General features: G+C 46.3%; 1 protein-coding gene across 3 annotated transcripts; it reads right to left on the reverse strand.

Annotated features, from left to right (window-relative positions):
- Window positions 1-333: 333 nt before the first annotated feature.
- On the reverse strand, window positions 334-18880 carry mntb (MAX network transcriptional repressor b). Of its 3 annotated transcripts, none has more exons than XM_053647933.1 (6): window positions 18206-18879; window positions 11242-11863; window positions 10968-11009; window positions 9669-9780; window positions 2486-2678; window positions 334-2054 (listed from the first exon to the last, which is right to left on the reverse strand). In XM_053647933.1, the coding sequence occupies exons 1-6, from the start codon at window positions 18279-18281 to the stop codon at window positions 1489-1491; spliced, it is 1611 nt and encodes a 536-aa protein (XP_053503908.1). In that variant the 5' UTR covers window positions 18282-18879; the 3' UTR covers window positions 334-1488. The 3 variants fall into 3 exon arrangements, with proteins under 3 accessions (XP_053503908.1, XP_053503909.1, XP_053503910.1); XM_053647934.1 differs by lacking the exon at window positions 18206-18879 and adding an exon at window positions 15631-15701; XM_053647935.1 differs by lacking the exon at window positions 10968-11009 and having other exon boundaries at window positions 18206-18880.
- Window positions 18881-19105: the final 225 nt, after the last annotated feature.

The raw sequence follows: 19105 nt of genomic DNA on the forward strand, positions 1-19105 counted from the left end.
AGGGTAAGTGATTTCTTTTACCGAATATAAAGCACAGCATGTATCGTTCACTCTTCCCGTCATCGGATTTAGGGATACATTTTCACATCTAAAGTGGACACAAGCACAAGATTTTCTCACCTAAGCGTGTCAATCAAAGCCCCAGACTTTTTTTTTTTTTTTTTTTTTAATCCCCCCCACTTTTGAAGGAGGTGGGGGCTGTAAATTAAGAGCAGGGTATCACAGTGTTCTGGTTAAATTTGATAGTACGTAGCAACGAAACACAGTACGTCAGAGCATCGAATCTGCTTCAGCAGAGTTTTTCATTCTGTAGTATGATTAAAATGTTTTGTAAAAAAAAGGGAAAAAAAAAAAAAAAAAGTACCACCATAAGGAAGCAACACAAGAAATGTGTCACATGAGTGTTACATGGTACGTGGATGTTGGGAAGATAGCGTCACGTAAAGCTATCGCCGATGTCTAGAACGCTGAAGTGACAGATAAATTAAAAGCGTAAAAGAAATGTTCATACAACGAATACCACCTCCTGGAAGTAAGCTCGCACGCACAAAAAAAAAAAAGAAAGAAAATATGACCATGCATCAAGCGGCATTTCAAAAAAAGAAAAGAAAAGGAATCTAAGGACAAGCTCTCACATTCATACAAGTAGAGCTAGAGGAGCAACGTCAGCCTGCTTCTCTGCGGAAGTGAATCAATCGCATGTCCAGTAGAAGACTTCGGAAATTTAGTGGTACATCGTGTGGTGAAGAAATATTGGCATCACAACTGCAATGGAAGAAACGTGCTTAACGGCTCGAATGTTTCCGTGCTCTCCACGTTGCTGAGCGTTCTGTCGTCACTTCGTCTCACAGTCCGTATCTGAAGGACAGAGATCGCCCGTTATCGCTGCCTGCGGCTGACGCTGCTAAAAGTTGATAAGTCAGGCAGTCCTTTCTGAGAAAGCTCAGCAGGACCATGTGTAAGCAGCAGAGGGCGCCATTAGACTTAGACTAGGGGTTAGGCACGTCTAGATTTACTCGTTCTCAAATGTCAGCCCAATTATGAGTAATATTTTCTGATAATAATAATAATAATGCAACAAATCATGCATTCTCATTGACCGCGATCATCTCTGGGGGTTTTTTTTCTTCTTGACATTACCATTTTTTTGTGACCGGATGAGAAACTGATGCCTGAGACGTTGAAGTACGTTAGCTAATCAGAGGAGCGGGACTGAAACTTGGAGACGGGGAGACTTTTGTTTCTAGCACCTCCATCACTCGCTGCGAACAACCGACACCCATCGTTTCATGATTTGTAAGGTCACGTAATCGCATCACCCGTTTCTCATTCAGCCGACGTGATGAGAGTCATTTCCACGATCGGGCATGCCGCGAGGCACGCTCACGATGCTAAATCAATAGCAAAATCCTGTGCTCTTCTGACCATCCAGATGTTCTTCACATGCCACATATCACACATCACACATCACACACAAACCTGCGTGTCTCATGCTAGCTTAAGTGTGCTGACAGGAAAAGGCGGTACGGTCACCATAGTCACTGGGTTAAGCACAGCCTGCCCCATGAGACCTGCGTGATGGTGGGTCACTACAGCCGTGGGCTTTCCGATGACGGCGCCTTGCTGACCCACTGCTGCACCGTTAACATGGCTGTGGCTATGGGGCTGCTGCGCCAGCGTCTGTGTAATGTGGCCCAGCACTGGGGACTGCGAGACAGCCACCGGCTGTTGGTAAAGGGTCACCGGGTGCACGGTTATGTGACCAATGGGTTTGGAAACAGCCGGGAGCACGTGATTAACCGCCTGGATGACGGAGGCGTGAGAGACGGAGGCGTGCGCGATGACGCTGGGTTGAGGAGCGATGGCTGTGTTCTGGGGCTGTGGAGGGGTGGACGGTTTGTGCTGGAAGGCAATGTGGGAGGGGAGGATGGACGGAGGAGGCGGAAGAACGGGGCCGCGTGGCTCGGACGGCGCCGGCTGACATCTCAGGGCCGAGGAGCGGGACGAGGACGGGGCGCCACCTTCTGCGTCCTGTTCGAAGTTTTCTTCGCCTTCTGCAGAAAGACAAAACGGAGTATTGAGGACACAGAAGGAGAAGAAGAAGAAGAAATAAGACTAGCTATTCGGTTAGAACGAATGAAATGTCGGCACGCCGTAATACTAGAAGTTCACTCCTCCTCTGGGGGCTTTTGAACGCAGTCGTCTGCGTCACTACAAGCAAATCAGACGTGCTGTGAACGTGCGAGTAATTTACGTCTGCTTGGCATTTACCAGCATGCACTGCACGCGAGGACGAGGAACATCGGCGTCACCAAAACATTCGTAGCCGTTTCCGTGGCAGGAATGTGAAGCGATCTACCAAAACATTTCCGTACATCCTTACTAAAGAGCCTGATGAACGAGACTGAAGACGGTTCCCAAGACCGAAAGCAATGACACGCTGCCATCGTGACGACGTTCCGAGGAACATGTAACGACGCGGTACCTGATGCTGTTGACGTGGAAGCCTGGTCGTCTTCAGGCTGGACCGTCTGCCGGACGATGCGCTCGATCTCCACGATGTCCATGCACTGGCTCAGATCGTTCTTCAGCTCGGCCAGTCTCTGCTGAGTGGCGATCTTCTCCCTCGCCAGTTTCTCCATCTCATGCTCGTAATCCTTCTCCTTTCGCTTTAGCGTCTACACGCAAAACATCAAAACCATTTATTATTTTTTTTAAACGTCAAACATGGTAAAATGACCCATTCCACATATTCTAAAGTGGATATTCCTGGTTTTATTCCATGCAAAAGGCATTCAAACATTTTTGAAAGCCTACAGACAGTCTAGCGATATATAATGTGGAATTTTATCTTTTTTTTTTTTATTTTTATGTAAGCTCTTAAAACTTTTTCTTTAGGAATGTCTTCCTATCGTGTCCATTTGTTCATCCGTCCTGCAGCTGGACGTACGGAACTTTGGTTTTAATACATAAAACTTACTTACTAATTCATATTTCCAATCTACTTGGATGGATTATTGTTTTGTTCAAAGTTCTAGACGTATAAATAGATTTTCGGTTTAAAAAACCCTCGGGTCCGAATGAAGAAATGTCTAGACCGAAGCTCTTTTTGGGACATTGTGTACAGGATTTATATTGTTACTGATGTGCTTCCTTTGTTTATTCTTTTTCCTCTTCCTTCCCCGACGAAGCCCCGCCCCTTACAGACATCCTCGGCCGGGCGGCCGTGTCCCTCGGGGATTAAATACAGCGTTCTGTTTCGGCCGATAGGCTCGTCCAAAGAAAACCTGCCAGACCGCTTGGTAAAAAGAATTCCGCATCGCCGTGTCTCAGCTGAGCGTAAGGTGTGCGTCAGCTTTGTGTTAGTGGGCGTGTCGTCTCCTGTACGTCATAACCTCTCTCTTAAGTACAAGAAATACCACGACGTGTGTTTTCGTTGCTGTGCAAACTCGTTTTATTTGAAGCCGCTCCAGGATTTTAGCATAATAGTATTTTTAGACTCTGGCCTCCTTTTTCTTTAATTTTTTTTTACTTGTACTTGTACATTTTTTAATGCTGTAACAATCATACGAAATGTGAACAGAGGAGAGATAAAGGGGAAGAGTGGATGCGGGTCAAACGACACGGTGACCCAGTTTTACGTTCGGTCAGCTGATCAAATCACAAATTCAGGGGAGGCAGGGGAGCGTACAGGCAAACGAGCGCCGTGTGTTCCGGCATCCGTCCACCCGGGTATTAATCCTCATAGGGTTTCCTAACCGGGATTTCTACGTGACTTCACAAAGAATAGGACGAGACCGTAACGTCTAGCCGCAGAACGATTCGACCTCCATCGAGTGAGGATGGGAAACGTACTCACGCTACGGCAAGTCCCCATGAAATGGCTCTGAGTTGATTTGATTCGATTCGGTACGTCGTATCAGAGTATTTTCCTTCTGAAACAGCGAGTCAGAGTGACGTCGTGTTGAAATGCTCGACGGCGAACGGGGTTCGAGACGCACCACAACTCCCACCCAATCTAAACAAACCTGACAGTAGCTTAGCGAACTAGCGTAATATGGTGAACGGAGCCACGGTTAACGAGAGACTCGGTGAAACACCTCCGAGACGTTCCGGTCGTATAACCACCACCTTGTGAAAATGATTCCCCTCATCCAAATGAGTAAACTCAGCCAAGAACACATGGTTTACTACTAAAGATCTACTGCTGTAGCGCAAGACCTGCCTCCTGGGGTGGGATGGACAGAGGGATGGAGGATATACTTTACTGATCCCTTAGGGGAAATCTGAGGAAAAGATACGGTTCTGGAGAGCCTTTAATTGGACGGTCAGTAAAATCTGCAGGACGATGAATGGTCAACGAAATTTGATCATTTTCCCCAGAAGTGACGAACTAGAAAACTAAAATGAGAACATCTCCAAATCGATCTTTTCTAGATTTAGTATCGTATCAATGTTTGTAACACCAAGGAACCAGTACGAAAATCTCAGAGAGACCTTTTGGATTTCAGGGCCACTTTAAACTATAGTCACATGCTTTTGTGTAGGTGGGGAAAAAAAAAAAAAAACCCCACACTGTGAAAAGCTGTTTAACTTGGCCATGTTCCCTCTGAAAGAGTAAGTGACAGTCCAAACTCCAGCCAGTTTCCTCCTTTTTTCAGCAAAACGCCATTACGACACAACCGCGTCTCCAGCTAACGAATAATACTACGAGGAAAGACTTTTAGCAATACTGCCGAGGTGCCGATATCTACGGTTTGGGCTTAGTGTTTATGAATTGTGGGTACGGGAGACAATGGGAGAAAACGCAGCAGCCTGAGCAAACGGGGGGGGGGGGGGGGGGGGGGGGGGATGATTTGAAAAACGAAGGACGTGGAAGGCTTCTTCTTGCTTCTGGTAACGGCTACTTTCACTTTCATGCCAACTTTATCTACGTGATCTTTGACCTGTGAATTCATGAGCCTCTGTCATGTGAGTAGAAAACAAGGAAGTGATCGTGATTTCACGGTTGGTAAATAAATAAATAAATAAATAAATAAATAAATGTCTGAGCTGCTTATTATTAAGTCGCAGTCGCATCAGAATTTTGCCTTATTTTTTTTCCCCTCCCTCCTCATTTTTCTTTCCAATTCCCTCCCACCGGCTGAACAGCCATCATCCGGAGAGGGTGAAGGCCAACACGTGCTTCCTCCAGGACTCACGGAGCCGACCGTAGCATCTTTTTCGAACCGCCGCTCATGCTGCGTCACAGGGCAGCGTAACACCCCCGGACGAAAGCGTTATCCGTTAACCCTCTTCCTCATATCTGCGCTCACAGACACCCATGATTGGTTACGCTCGCTATGATTGACAGGTGAGAGAGTACGCCACCCCTCCCACCCAGACAACACGGCCAAATTTGCTCTCTAGACTCCTTGCTTTTCTCTCAGCTGCTAGGAATCAGTCGGTGATACCTCCACATACCGTACTTGTACATGGTGCACGTACGGGAAGATGGCGGGAAATATTGCGCAAACGGTACGAAGAGATGGAATCCGTGCAAAAATAAATAAACACAAAAAGACTGCGTGATTATATGTTATTTAGGTAACGTGTTGATGATCGTATAAACGTGGATATTAAGGGAATATGGAAGAAACTGCCGCAGTGCGAGAGCACAAGGAGCATGTGTGCGAATGCAGCTTGATCCGGGATTAGTGTGACTGGACTGTCTGGTCAGTGAGTCTGCCGTAAGCCTTTCCGTGCAGAAACTCAACAGCACACACACACACACACACACACACACACACACACACACACACACACACACAGCATTCAACTTAAAGGTTGAAATCCAAAAGAGTGCACTGGCCAAACGACATGTAGCTTTATGAACGATCATAAATACAGAAATGTTAAAACACAGGTCCTGGGGATATAAAGCCCTATGGGGTATTATAATACAAACATGGCAACCCAATTCCGATACCGTTCTCAGTCTCGTCGTGATTTACATCTGAGCGCCAGCAAGAACAAAAAAACGAATAAACAGCGTGTCTTAATTAGACTCGAACAGTTCATTAAACTCATCCGGTAAATTACATGCCTTTCAGACTGAAACGCATCATCTGGATAATCTGATCCTACTGGCTGTTTCGTTTTAAAACCAGCCGCCTCGCTCACCCCGGGTCTATTTTTAATCCAGTAGCGTCACGCTATCCCTGCTTTATGCTCCAGAATTTTTTTATTTTTTTTTGTTGTCGCTGGAACGTTCTCAGGATTCAAGCTTAGTTAGAAACTTTTCCGGAACCAAAATGTCAAGAGTAATGAGTCCAGGAATAGAAAACCGACGAGCTTGTGATATTTTTGTGCGGAAATATAAATATAAAAATGTCCTCAGCGGGTCTAGAGCGGAAGAAACGCTGAAAGGCCTTCTCTTCAGAAACGGTTTGCTTTTTGGTTTTCTGTACAGATTCCTGTACGGAGATTACATACGCGACGACGTTTACGTATTTCAGTGCGATTCGATTGAACGGGTATGGTACTAGTCGGAGTACAGCCGGTTCTCGTCACTGCTGCTTTCCAGCATCGGGTTTGTGAAGAGCGTCACTAACAGCGTCGAAGGGAACATAGAACGACTCGCTAACTGGCGAACGGACGTCTGGATGCAAAGGATCCAGATCCTCTATTGCAGTTTATCCAACAAGCTGCAGGAGTAGAGACATGAAGAAGTCCGTGAGAAAAAAAAAAAAACAACCCCAAAAACGATAGTCATCAACAAACGCAGAAGATCCGAATCAGAACCGACGTTGACGCACGCGTTCGTTTTCCACTCCAAGTTCAAAACCCGAGTATCTCATCCGAGTCTGTGGCATAACGACTTCCAATTTATGAATCTTATTCATAGCCGTTAACTACTCGTGAACGGTTACGCGTTAAAAACGGTCACGCTAGCCGCTTATACGTTTATACACGCAAAACACACAAAACTCGACGCCTACGGCACAGACGGGGACACCTTCACCGCCGTTACGGAGTCCTTCAAGGGTATTCCTAGAATGTCTTTAAGATATACTTCATGTACAAGAAGAAAGCGATTGAAGAAACACCATTTCAGACAGTTGACCTTGCTGTGACCTCGACAACCACTCCTGCTTAAGATGTTAAACCGGACAGAAAACACCAAAAAAATGACACGCAAGTACGTTTACGGAGTATCGCATCTGTCAAACGTGGCGATGTGGAGCGCCGGTGTGAAACAGAACAACGTGGAATTTGTTCTTGCTAGAATTTTCCAAAACTGGACCTTAAGAAATACGCTACTGTTCCTGGAGCAAAAGGAAGTGAACCATTTTACGAACGGCTCAACATTTAAAAAAAAAAAAAAGCCCACTACACCCACTGCACTGCATCGGTCAGCGACTCGGTCGGTGACTTTTGAACAGGCAGTGAACGAGCGTCGTGGGACGTGTCACGTGACAGCGCCTCTGCGCTCACGTACATGTACGTAAAGTAGCCGCTGCTGACTGATCTCAGGTCAGTTTCGACCCGAGCTCTGCCTTTTGTCTTCCAGCTACTGAGCAGACGGGATCGCCGGGTCCCGCAGGATATCACCACGGCAACAGCTGGAACCCGCCGCAGTCTCCCTGGCAACGGAAGAGAAAGAGAGCAACGTGGCGACAGAGGAGGAGGCGGAGCCGTGACGGCAGGGCCGATCCGATTGGACGGCGCATCCTTCCACTCGGACACCTCTCAGACGCCCACCCCCAGCACTCCTCCACCCTTCCGCTGTAATTACAGCCGCCCCTCGTGTTCTCTCCTTCACTACACAGACACTGGGTTTGCCCTCGTTTCCAACAGATTCATAACAAGCCTCTATGAAGATGATTCGATGCGACAAAGAATGCGAGCGAGCTAGATGCTCGTTATCTTGGGAAATGGCCTCCTAAATTGGTGACTCAAACCCGAGAAGAGGTTTGACAGCGGCAATAAAATAGTATGTTGCAATTTGTCAAAAAAAAAAAAAAAAAACACCCCAAAAAACCGAACTTTAAGGCTTTAAGGCTTCCTCGCCTTCAATGGGACTGATATCACGGGATCCCAGATGCCCCGGCTATTCACGTCTACAAAAGATTCGCTCAACCGAATTGCGCAATAGGTACAAGACGTCTTGGCAAACACAAAATGACGACTCAAGCCTACTACGGAAGTCAAATACAGTCTTTCCCCTTGTCTTTTGTCTTATCAGGTTTGTCTCTCCATGCGCGCACTCCCCCTAAGGAGGCTGCAGCTTTGAGTCAACGCGCCAGTAAGCATGTGCTACAGGAGAACAGTGTGCAGCAAAACAGAGTCTGGCATACTCTCGGTGAAACGGGCGGGGAGGGATCGAGGAGGAGGAGGAGGAGGAGTTTGTCTAGAGCTGCCGCTGACATCAGCGGGCTCGCGCTCGCCATGTGCTCAGGCCTCACGTGGCCTCACAGGAAGGAGGGGGGCGGGGGGGGGAGGAACAGGAGTCTCGGTGTTAGTACAGGAGGATTCTAAGTAATTGTGTCACTGCATGGCCTATTTCCCTGCACTACGAACACGATGTTTTCCTTCAGTAAAACTGCGTGATAATGACAAATACATCTAAAAAAATATCCTGTCCTTCGACTATTCTTGATTCCAACAGACCTAATCCAGTGCACTCGTTAACCTTCATATGCAGCTACAAAACACGCACGGTATAACCCAGAACTTCAATAGTAGGATTATCAGATGCTCAAACCACAAAACAAACAAAAAAACAACCGACACACACACACACACACACACAGAGGGACAAACGGACATAATGACCAAGCATGATCTCCCAGCGAGGAAGCACTGTAGCATATGCCTGTGACACTTTCCTGCCAATAGCACGTAAGCTGTGCGAGTGTGTGTGGGTGGGAGGAGAGAGAGAGAGCGAACACGAGAAACAGAGAGCGATACTGGCTTAATAACACTCCTGCAGTTCATTATGAAAAAGTGAAAGAGAAAGGAGCACATTTAGGAAAAGAAAAAAAAGCCCACACACACAGTATATGTATATCAGTTCCCAGTCCTCAATGTTCATTTAACATAGACATGTTTCGCTTTTGCTACACATAAAACCTCAACCCTGGCATGTCAGGTGCTTCAGGAAGGCACAAACACTCTGACCCTGAATAACCATCCCACCCACGGCGTTAAACATCAACTTTTACAACTACAAACTTCCTTAATCCGATCCTGTCCGTGCCCGTGGCTAATCAAACAGCACCATAAAAATGCCCAGTGCACGAAAGAATGTCCGGACGTTCTGCAAGCGAACGCTGCGGTTTTCGTTTAAAAAAACAAAACAAAAAAACCCCCCCACACATTTTTCCATCCGAACGTCTCTATGCGGTCAAAACTGTCAGAAGTTCCTATCGACGTCGGAACATCTAACCCCGTCTAAGATATTAGATAAAGACACGCCGGAACCGGCAAACCGATTAAAACCCCTTTCAAGTCCACCATTTTGTTCCTAAGTACCGAATCCATCCAATTCCCATCTTTAGGTCTTTCACCTTTTCGTCACACAGCGTTACTGACCTACTAATCCAGGGGACTTGAGTTCTACACAAAAACCTACGAACGTGCACTACCGAGCTACTCTCCGTTTCGGGAAAGCGTCGAGTCCGTACCTGGATGTAGCGCAGGGCGCTTCGGAGCACGCTCAGATTGGACGTCTTCTTCTCGTCCACGTTGGGGACGTTCCTCTTCAGGGTCTCGAAGCATTCCTTCAGGTGCGCGCGTCTAAAGCGGACACATAGAGCAGGTCGTAAACGATTTAGTTTTGATGTCAGTTAATGTAGCAGCGTTACAGGACAGATATCACGGTATTATACAGAAAACGGGAGGCAGGGGGGGCGGGGTTTATATATATATCATATATCATGACAAGCTACTACTCCTGAGTACTGTAATAACGTTTCTATATTCCATACATTTACAGGTTATAATATTACGTTTATTACGTATACGTTTAGCGCTTATTATGTCCGATCCGAGAGTCGGCTACGATCGGGCTGCTTATTTAACGACCCTACGGTTCAGGTTTGCGCGATATCGATTTTTCCCCTACTCACAATTGACCGTTTTGGAGAGAGAAAAAAAATCGCAATAAATGATTTAATTGTCCAGAACGTGCAGCCTAAAATAAATAAATAAATAAATAAATAAATTTAAAAAAACAGGAAAATTAGCGAGCACTTCATGTTTAAGAAGCACAAGACAGGGCGTGATAATATTACTACTAGCTATGCAGTCAGGAACTGCTTGCTGGCAGCGGCAATCAAGAAAACTCGACGGTGGAAAACTGGGGGAAAAAAAAAACCAAGACGTTCTAACCCTCATCACAATGAACAATATTTATCAAATCTTTTACTTCTGATCAACGAGATTAATTATGACTCGTCGGTTTATTTCATAACGACGACAGCACCCTACGTGTCCTGAAAGCCCCGAGAGAATGTGAGGTGAGAGGAAGAGGGGGCGGGGCTTCCAGGCAGTGTTAGTTAACATCAGAAGTTCAAAACCGTCAGATTCGTGATTCCTCGTATTAACTTACGCCGATGTTCAATTGCGGCGCTCCGAAACTCTGGCGGGTCCGGAAATACGATACGATACGCTCGGAGTAAACGTCTTCACGTAAGGCTTATATTTGTAGCGTTTCCGTACAGCAGTAGCCTGGTCAAGAAGTCTAACCCCATATAACCGCTGGGATCCATTAAAGTATTTAAAAAACAAGTGGCTTTTTCCTTTCAGAGGTTCTTTCCCTACAGCCTCGGAGGTTCTTGAATGAAAACATATCAGTAATCTTTTCCACTTCTTTACCTATATAATTCCCTCAGCTAGATCTAGTCGTGATTAAAAGTCAGTGCAATATGACTTAAAGCACAGGCAGAGTATGTGGAACAGATATAGAAGTAGAAGTAACTCACCTATTCTTTTCTAGCTTATTGTGCACCTCCCTGGTTCCTGCTCTGTAAGCACAGTGTTGATGCATTTAGGTTAGAACTGGAGCTGCATATGAGCAACATATCCAAGTCACTCTTAAGTTGTTCTATATTTATAACATCCCTTAGATAACCTCACATAACCTTCTGCACACCGCACATTTACTGCACAATGCTCTATGCCTTATTATCTACCTTAGCCTTGCCAGTGAAGTAAAATATATGGAATTAGGTGAAGAAATACTATAAATGACCTCACCCTCCGGGTCGCCTTTTGCCCTCCAGGCCACGGGTGTCCTCCAAGGCTGCGCCGTTGGGCCGGACCGGTTGCGATACGTGACTCTGAGGCTGTGCGAGAGTAGGCTGGGCCAGCAAGGCATGCTGGGGGGTGATGACAGGGGCAGGGTACGGCTGCAGCAGGGCCTGAGGCTGCTGCTTGGGACTGGTGCCTGACTGAGGCAAAGTGCTGCCTTCTGCCTTCACGTGGGTGACCAGGGGGCGATGCTGAAGCTGGTGAAGATGCTGCTGCTGCGGTGCCGAGTGCGTGTCCTTCACTACAGAGCTGAGTAAAGGAGCACATGGAGGGGACAGTGCTGCAGACAGAGAAGTTACCACCGGTATAGGGGAGGCCGTATGGAGCGCTGACGCAGCGGGATTAGCTGGAACCACAGGGATTGGGATGACCGTGATGGGCATGGGTGGAGGCAGGAGAGGGGCTGGGGCTGGAGGGCGTGGCTGATGGTTGCGAGGCTCTGTTCGTGGCTCGCCAGCCCAGATCGTGTGGTTGACCGGCGCTGGCTGGATGGACGTGGCAGCAAATTCGACACGCTTGGGTTCTGCTCCACGGGACAGGAGGGCCTTTTGTCGTCGCTCATCTTCCTCTGGAAGAAGAGAAAAGATAAGAGGATGACGCCGATGCAGATGGACGAACAGATATACATAACAGACGTATCTACGAGTAACTACTTTCACTCGGAGGTAATGGAGGTCAGAGGAGAATGGCCAGACTGCTTCGAGCTGATAAGAAGGCTACGATAACGACTCTCTACAATCGTGGTGAGCAGAAAAGCATCTCAAAACGCACGACAAGTCGTAAGGCGGATGGGCGACGACGGCAGAGGACCACATTCGGTTCTACTCCCGTCAGCCAAGAACAGAACCGCTGAAGCTACAGTCACTAAAATTGATGAATATTGGTAAAATGTCGCCTGATGGGTTTTTCTGACCGCTCTGACTCGCAGATGGTATGGTTTAGAATTCGGCTTCAGCAGCATGATTTGACGAATCCAACCTGCCTTCTGTCAACAAGGTGGTGGTGGTGGTGGTGTAACGGTTTGAGGAATGTTTTCTTGACGCACATCGGGTGCTTCCATTTGATTTGTGGCATTCAGACGATGCTCAAGCACCTGTTATTAGTACGGTCTTCCTCATAAAGTATATATAAAGCAAATATATATAACAAGTCCTTCCTCTTTTTAAAAAAAAAAAAACAACTTTTTCTCGCTACTGCTGTAAGACTGTTATTGTGACTAAACCGCACCGCACCACACCAACTGACGGCAGACACGTCACCACATGGACCTCAAGCAAGGCATGAGAAGAAGAAAGATGACTCCTCTGCTCCAACGTAGAAGCGTAATAATCGAGGAACTTTAAAACTGGCAAAGCAGGTTCCATCCATCAGCTGCGAGCTGTACAGAAAGCTTCCTGGCTGAGAGTGGGAGGAGTTCACGCTTACAAAGTCAGATAAAGGCTGGTTTACGTTTCGTTTCCAGTGGAAACTTACTGAGCGTTCCAAAGCGCTGACACTGGAGACGTAAATAAACATCCCCTTACAGAAAACTTCACCATATCAACGTGCATGGATCTTTTTTTGCTTTTTTGTTTTTTTAACGGTAAACTAATTGAACCGGCGAAATCGCAATCGCGCAGAATCGTTTCGCACGGCCTTTCGCGGTGATGTTTGTACGTAAGCGAGACCTTTTAGCCGTACTCGTGTTGGACGCATGCGAATCGAAGAGCGATTCGGCTGAGCGCGCGTCGTGACGACGTCACATGACACGATTCTACGGAAATCCTGCGGTAATTTACAACGATTGCGAACCCTTCGCAATATCGCGGCGTTTGCTTGATTTCGTGTTCGTTGGTGCGCTTGCTAAATCCTAGAGGGACTAATCAGAATTGAGAATTTAGCCACACTTTTCTTTTTCCTGACATAACCCAAAATATATTTATATATATATATATATATATATATATATATATATATATTTATTTATTTATCATTTTACGTTATTGGTTTCGTATTGTTTGCCTGGAGCTGTTTTGTTTACTTTGGCATCAACGCAGTCGGGCTGTTTCCTGTGAAGTCGACGTTAAGGGGCCGTTTTTTAATACGCTAACTCGTAGCTTAGCTAACGGCGGTTTACACACTAATAACGTCAACATCATTGTCTGCGTTGAAGTGCGCCACCGTTTTAATTTAACAATGGAGTGTGTACTTCCTGTTTACCCCGCATCACCTGTTTAACGGACAGCAATCAAGGAGGAGGAACTACCTGCTGTGAAAAAATAATAATAAAAACCGCGAACATTCCAGGCTTTCAGAAGTTCTTCTCAGAAGCACTTCCAACAAAGCATAATCCAGGCTTAGGAGAAAAGCCTTGGGAGGTGTCTGACCCAGAAACCAGCACCAGTCCTGGTGCTGATATCATTTACCAGCATGCAGAGGAAAATCGGGGGGAACCTGAGGCTGCGTCTCGTCTGCAGACTCCTCGATTGGTCAGTTTGTCATGATTGACAGACGGAGCTGTAGAGTAGGCATCAACCAATGGCTGAGGGTCGCTGCTTTTGTTCTGCGGGTTGGATTTTAATAGGAGAAGGAGGGGAGGGGGGGGGGGGATTTGCCGAGCTGCCCAAAGCACATTTCAGCTGATGTCATTAGCGCTATGAGACACGAGCTGTGATCCGTTGCTGCAGTGCCTACGCCGCGTCCCGCTCGACAGAAGAAAAAAAAAAGCGAGCTGCTAATGCGGTCGAGCGTGCGAGGCGACGGTTGCCATGGATGCAAAGAGACCAACACAGAGGCACGTGGGAATCCTTGAACGTCAAATTAGGCTGGAACCAGGCGGGTACCCAAAACACGACTCCCGATACCCCCCCCCCCCCTTTGCATCTCGGTTTCGCAAGAACAAGGCTTTGGGGAGGCAAGCTGCACGCCGAGCAAACTAAAAACTGAGAAAACGCTTACAGACTGGAACGTACGCTACAAACACGGGAGAAGACTCCCTCGTTTACACGATCTGTCAAATAAAGTAACACCACCGAGCAAACGTCCTCCATCGTCTGGGGCTTTTATCCCCCCCCCCCTTTTTTTTAAACTAAGAATCATTAAAACAGCAGCTCATACAGCTACTAATATATCACCCAGACAGTGTTTCCGTTAATGAGGTCCAAGAGAACGATAGCTCAAGGATCTTGAATAAGACATTAACAGATGGACGGTGTTCTGAGCAATAGGACAAGCACTCTAGAGGACAGCTCTTACAGGACATGTGTTTCTGGCACGGCAGTGCCTGGTCGCCTTATAAAGATTACAGACTACTGTGAGTCAGGGAAAAAAGGAGAAAAGAGGGGGGGAAAAAAAACGTGCCAACAGAACACAGCCATTTAAGCTCCCTCCCTCCTTCTCCAAAGAGCACGCAATTACTCACACATGCGGTCTGGAGCACAAACAAAGCGAGGAACCCACGCAAGCTTGTACAGGCATAGATTCACACAGTGTACCTCTTATAAAAGATCACTGATTATTCATTTCTTAAGTACCCCCTCTCTTGCCCATTGTTATTTGTGAACACTTGTAGTAGAAGGCTATTAAAACACACAATGATTTCCTCTGCCTTTTCTGCAAAATGTGAATAAACGCTAAATTCACGCATTAGAAACACAAAAGCCTCACGCAACCCCAAAAATCTGACCCGGTTCACGGCTCGGTACGCTTCTTCAGTGACTGTACTCCGATGCCATTTCCCCCAGAGATCACCGTGGAAGACAGGACAAGTCGCTTTTTGCGCATCTAAGGCTTAAAAACGTTCAAATCCTCGAAGGGTTTCTCGGAGAACAAACTCGGCAGGAAGAGACCGTTATACGTTCGTATGGGCTGCGTTTTTAGCCAAACAGAACTCGGTCCGATCGTATCTTACAACAGTGTGTAAGCATAAACACGTCTCCGGTTAAAATATAACTAGGTTCGACTTTCTTTTTTTTGGTGCACGAGGCATTTCTATTTAATGACATCACACCACCAAGAACACACAGAAGCACACTGTACGCGGATAAAAGGCATACGGAACCGTATAAACGGATTCGGAAGCGCGCGATTGTATAGGACGTGTTCGCATGCTATAGCGTTACAATTTGAGCTCCGGTGTGTTAAGGTTAGACCGGAAGAACGAGAGTTCACGGTAGCGTTGGACGAGCTTCTCCGTAGTCAGATCGTCCTATCGTCAGCCTGAGATCGCCGATACACGATATTATCGCACGTAGGGGCGGGGCAAGGCGGGGCGACAGTTATTATTTGCGAATTTATGTACTCATTTATACAGTTTTTATCATATATCTCATTATATTATTACAATAAAACACTTACTTGTCGAGAGTAACGTCTCCTCCCTCTGCCTCGGAATCAATACACGATTCATCACTATTTACTTCTGAAACGTCATCCCCAGACTCGTCGCTTTCCCGCCGACTGCGTTCTTCCAGCACGTACTGGAGCGAATATTTTTGTTTTCCTCGTCCGTTTCGACGTAATTCACCTTCCAAAAGTTAGTCGCGGTCACAAAACTGCACTTTTTCACCTTTTACGCACAAAACAACTCAGCATCGGTTAAGTTCAATGGTTGAAATTTGCCACTAATGTAGCATATCGTATTTTTCCGAATTTCATTGGCTATACGATACGATGCGATACGATACGATACGACGCGCCAGTCATCCACACAACCGGCTGCAAGAGGCGCGAGCATTTCACGACGGCACTTCATTTCAACGCGGATTCTCATCGGTTATTGAAGGCTACGGACAGGACAAGGAAGCTCCTACTGGCTCAAATGAGGTGTCAATCGAAAGGTCAGAATGCGGCGGCCATTTTGATAAAGACGTCAGTAAAGATATCTGATGAAGACGTTTTGTGACTGTTTGTTTGCGTGTCGGCGATCTGACAGAGACGTTGATTGTACCTACTGTTGTGATTGTATCTTGAAATGGTTTGTATCACAAGAATCTTAGCTTTCCAAAGATATATCACAGCACATGTGTACACAGCATAGTTTGGTACCGGAACGTCGAGTGCACCCCAGACCTCCTCACCCAACATCAGTACCTGACCTCACTAATGCTCGTGTCTGAATGATCACAAATCCCCACAGCCACACTCCAAAATCTAGTGGAGAGCCTTCCCAGAAGAGTGGAGCTCATTATAACGGCAAAAGATGGAATAAGCATATGCTGTGAATAATAAACACAAAATTAAATATATACAACGTAATTCTTATGTTTTCCTGACTTTTCAGACATCCACATTTGGATCCCGTTGAAATGTTGTGGGGGGATTTGAAACAGAAAACTGAGGGAATGTTGCATGGAAGAGTGGTCAGATATTCCAGCAAGCCTGGTGGACAATTATGCAAAACACCTACAAGAAGTTATTTCTGCTAAATGGGGCAACACTAGCTTCTGAGGCCAAGGGTGTACTTACTTCCCCCCACAGAAGAATATCACACCTATTGATAATTCTGTTGAATCAATGACTGAAAAGGCTCATATTCCTTGTGGTTTTATTCAAGTATATCAACTTCATTAATAGGTGCCGTGCCAAAGACGAGCGAACGTTTGCTCGTCGAAGCATGTCAAGAACGCCAACCACTTCCATGGGGTGTACTTATTTTTTCACTTGAAAGTAGTTATACCTGTGCAATCTACTTTGTAAGACGCACAGAGACATTTGCATTTAAACAATTTATAGTTCCAGATCCACGCTTTCACCATGCACAAAAAAAACACCCCCCCCCCCCCAAGAGAAGATCACATTATATAACTGTGCGTTAGACAGACGAGGCTTGGAGGGAGTTGCCCTACTTCCCCACGTCGTGACCCACGGTGGGCGGTCCCACTCGAGATAAAGGGGGCGGGGCCTGTTTATTGCGCACGTGGTCGCAAGGGGCGGCCTTTTAGCACGCGCTATCCACCGGGGGTGTGGACCCAGTGACACGTCATCTCCAGCACGAGGGAAAAAAAAAAAAAAAGGAAGGGGAAAAAGAAACCTACTCCCAGATTGTTGCGATAACACACACACACACACACACACACACACAATTGATCATTGCAAACATAACCGAGGAGGTCTTATAAGGGAAAATCTTACAGAGATACACAATCATGAAGTAGGAAGTCTGGAGAAAAGTCACGCGGCAATGTCATACTGTAAACACACACATTCACTCATACACATTCTCACACACTCTCTCTCGCCACCGCCCAACGCACAAACATGCATTACGACATTCCCTAACTTAGGGGGGAAATGTAGTCAGATATTAAGGTTACTTTTTAATTACAGACTCTAAGAAATATTCAAAATAATGTTGTTTTTGTAAGTGAGTGCGTGCACGCGCGCAAATGCAAACCAATTTCCTACAGAGCTCCAGTCTATAAAGTGTGCGTGAGAGAGAGTGTGGGAGTGAGAGAGACTGAGTGTGTGTGTGTGTGTGTGAGAGAGAGAGAGACAGAGTGTGTGTGTGTGAGAGAGAGAGAGTGCGTGTTCACCCACCCACTACGGCGGGACTGCGCGCGCGGAGTCGCCGACTAAATATAGCACGGTATTAACCCGGAAACCGAGCAATGCGAAGCGCTCGCGCGGATTGACACCGCTGAATAAAAATCAAATGTAACAAACAAATAACAGCAACAACAAAATAAAAAAACGACACAAAGCGTCAGCAATAACCACAACGGCACCGTGACACGATGATCATTTACATAAATGTTACACTGCATTAACAGTCGCACGAAGTGCTGCAGCATGAACGTGCACGACTCTATGCACACACAAACGCATATACATTTTGTCATTTCTCCATACAATGAACAAACCCATCCACCCACCACCCACCCCCCCCCAACCACACACACACACACACACACTCACCCCCCCTTCACCTTACCACGTGTAATCTGTTGTTGCTGGGCTGCTTGCCACTCCAGATATCTAGCCGCTTCCAGCAGAGTATCAATACTCATTTCGTACACCGAGCGGATACAGTGTCTTTAAAAATCACACACGCGCGCGCGCGCACACACACACACATACACACGCGCACACGCTGCAAGTTGCGTGTTTGCGGGATGACCGGGTTGTTCACGCACACTAAGCTTTAACACTTCTTTAAAGATTATAATTACGTTCAAAAAAAAATCTCTACAGTCCTTCCGAAAATTCCTCAGACGTGCATTACTTGACTTGCAACAAGATGGCGATGCGAGTAACAGAAAACACAACATAGTGGAAGGCGGCATAGCGATCAAGCCACGCCTCCTTAGACCAAGCCCCGCCCCCAAATACTATCGGCTCTAGAAAACAAGGCTAGAGATCCGGATCAGGAGTCAGAGATGTCAGAACGAAATTAAAAAAAAAAGCTCCATTATCGTACAAAAAAAAAAAAAAACACCCCACTTTGGTTTATGGTTTTATATTCTGTACAAATAATGTTTCTTCACGTACAAAGGTGACGCTTAAAGATTTCATTATTGGAGGTGTCACGATTCGATTCCGTTCACGAGTACTGGCTTTGCGATTCGATTCGATTCGACAGCCAAGAAAATTTTAATGAGGAAGAATTATGATGGAGAAGACTGAATCATAAACAAGGCCAAACAATGTGCGTTTTTGCCTGCGTAAAAGTAACTCAATAAAAAATTGGTTCGAACAGAGCAAGTAAATGAGTAAATATATTTATAAATTCTCCCAAAACATTTCACTGAATAAATAAAGTCTCTCATCTAGCGAGCTCCATAGCGATGTCATTTCATCCTGAAACAGAGCTCCAAAGTCGGCTAAAATGCCG

Source organism: Ictalurus furcatus, chromosome 18 (assembly GCF_023375685.1).
Source record: "Ictalurus furcatus strain D&B chromosome 18, Billie_1.0, whole genome shotgun sequence".
In the NCBI taxonomy this organism is placed as follows: domain Eukaryota; kingdom Metazoa; phylum Chordata; class Actinopteri; order Siluriformes; family Ictaluridae; genus Ictalurus; species Ictalurus furcatus.

What these genes read in the sequence shown, in the direction of transcription:
- mntb (XM_053647933.1), bottom strand. Translation starts at nt 18,281, where the DNA reads ATGAGTATTGATACTCTGCTGGAAGCGGCTAGATATCTGGAGTGGCAA. An exon ending in GGCAAAAGGCGACCCGGAGG is followed by an intron (nt 11,010 to 11,241) that starts GTGAGGTCATTT and finishes CTGTGCTTACAG; the next exon opens with AGCAGGAACCAGGGAGGTGC. An exon ending in AATAAGCTAGAAAAGAATAG is followed by an intron (nt 9,781 to 10,967) that starts GTGAGTTACTTC and finishes TGTCCGCTTTAG; the next exon opens with ACGCGCGCACCTGAAGGAAT.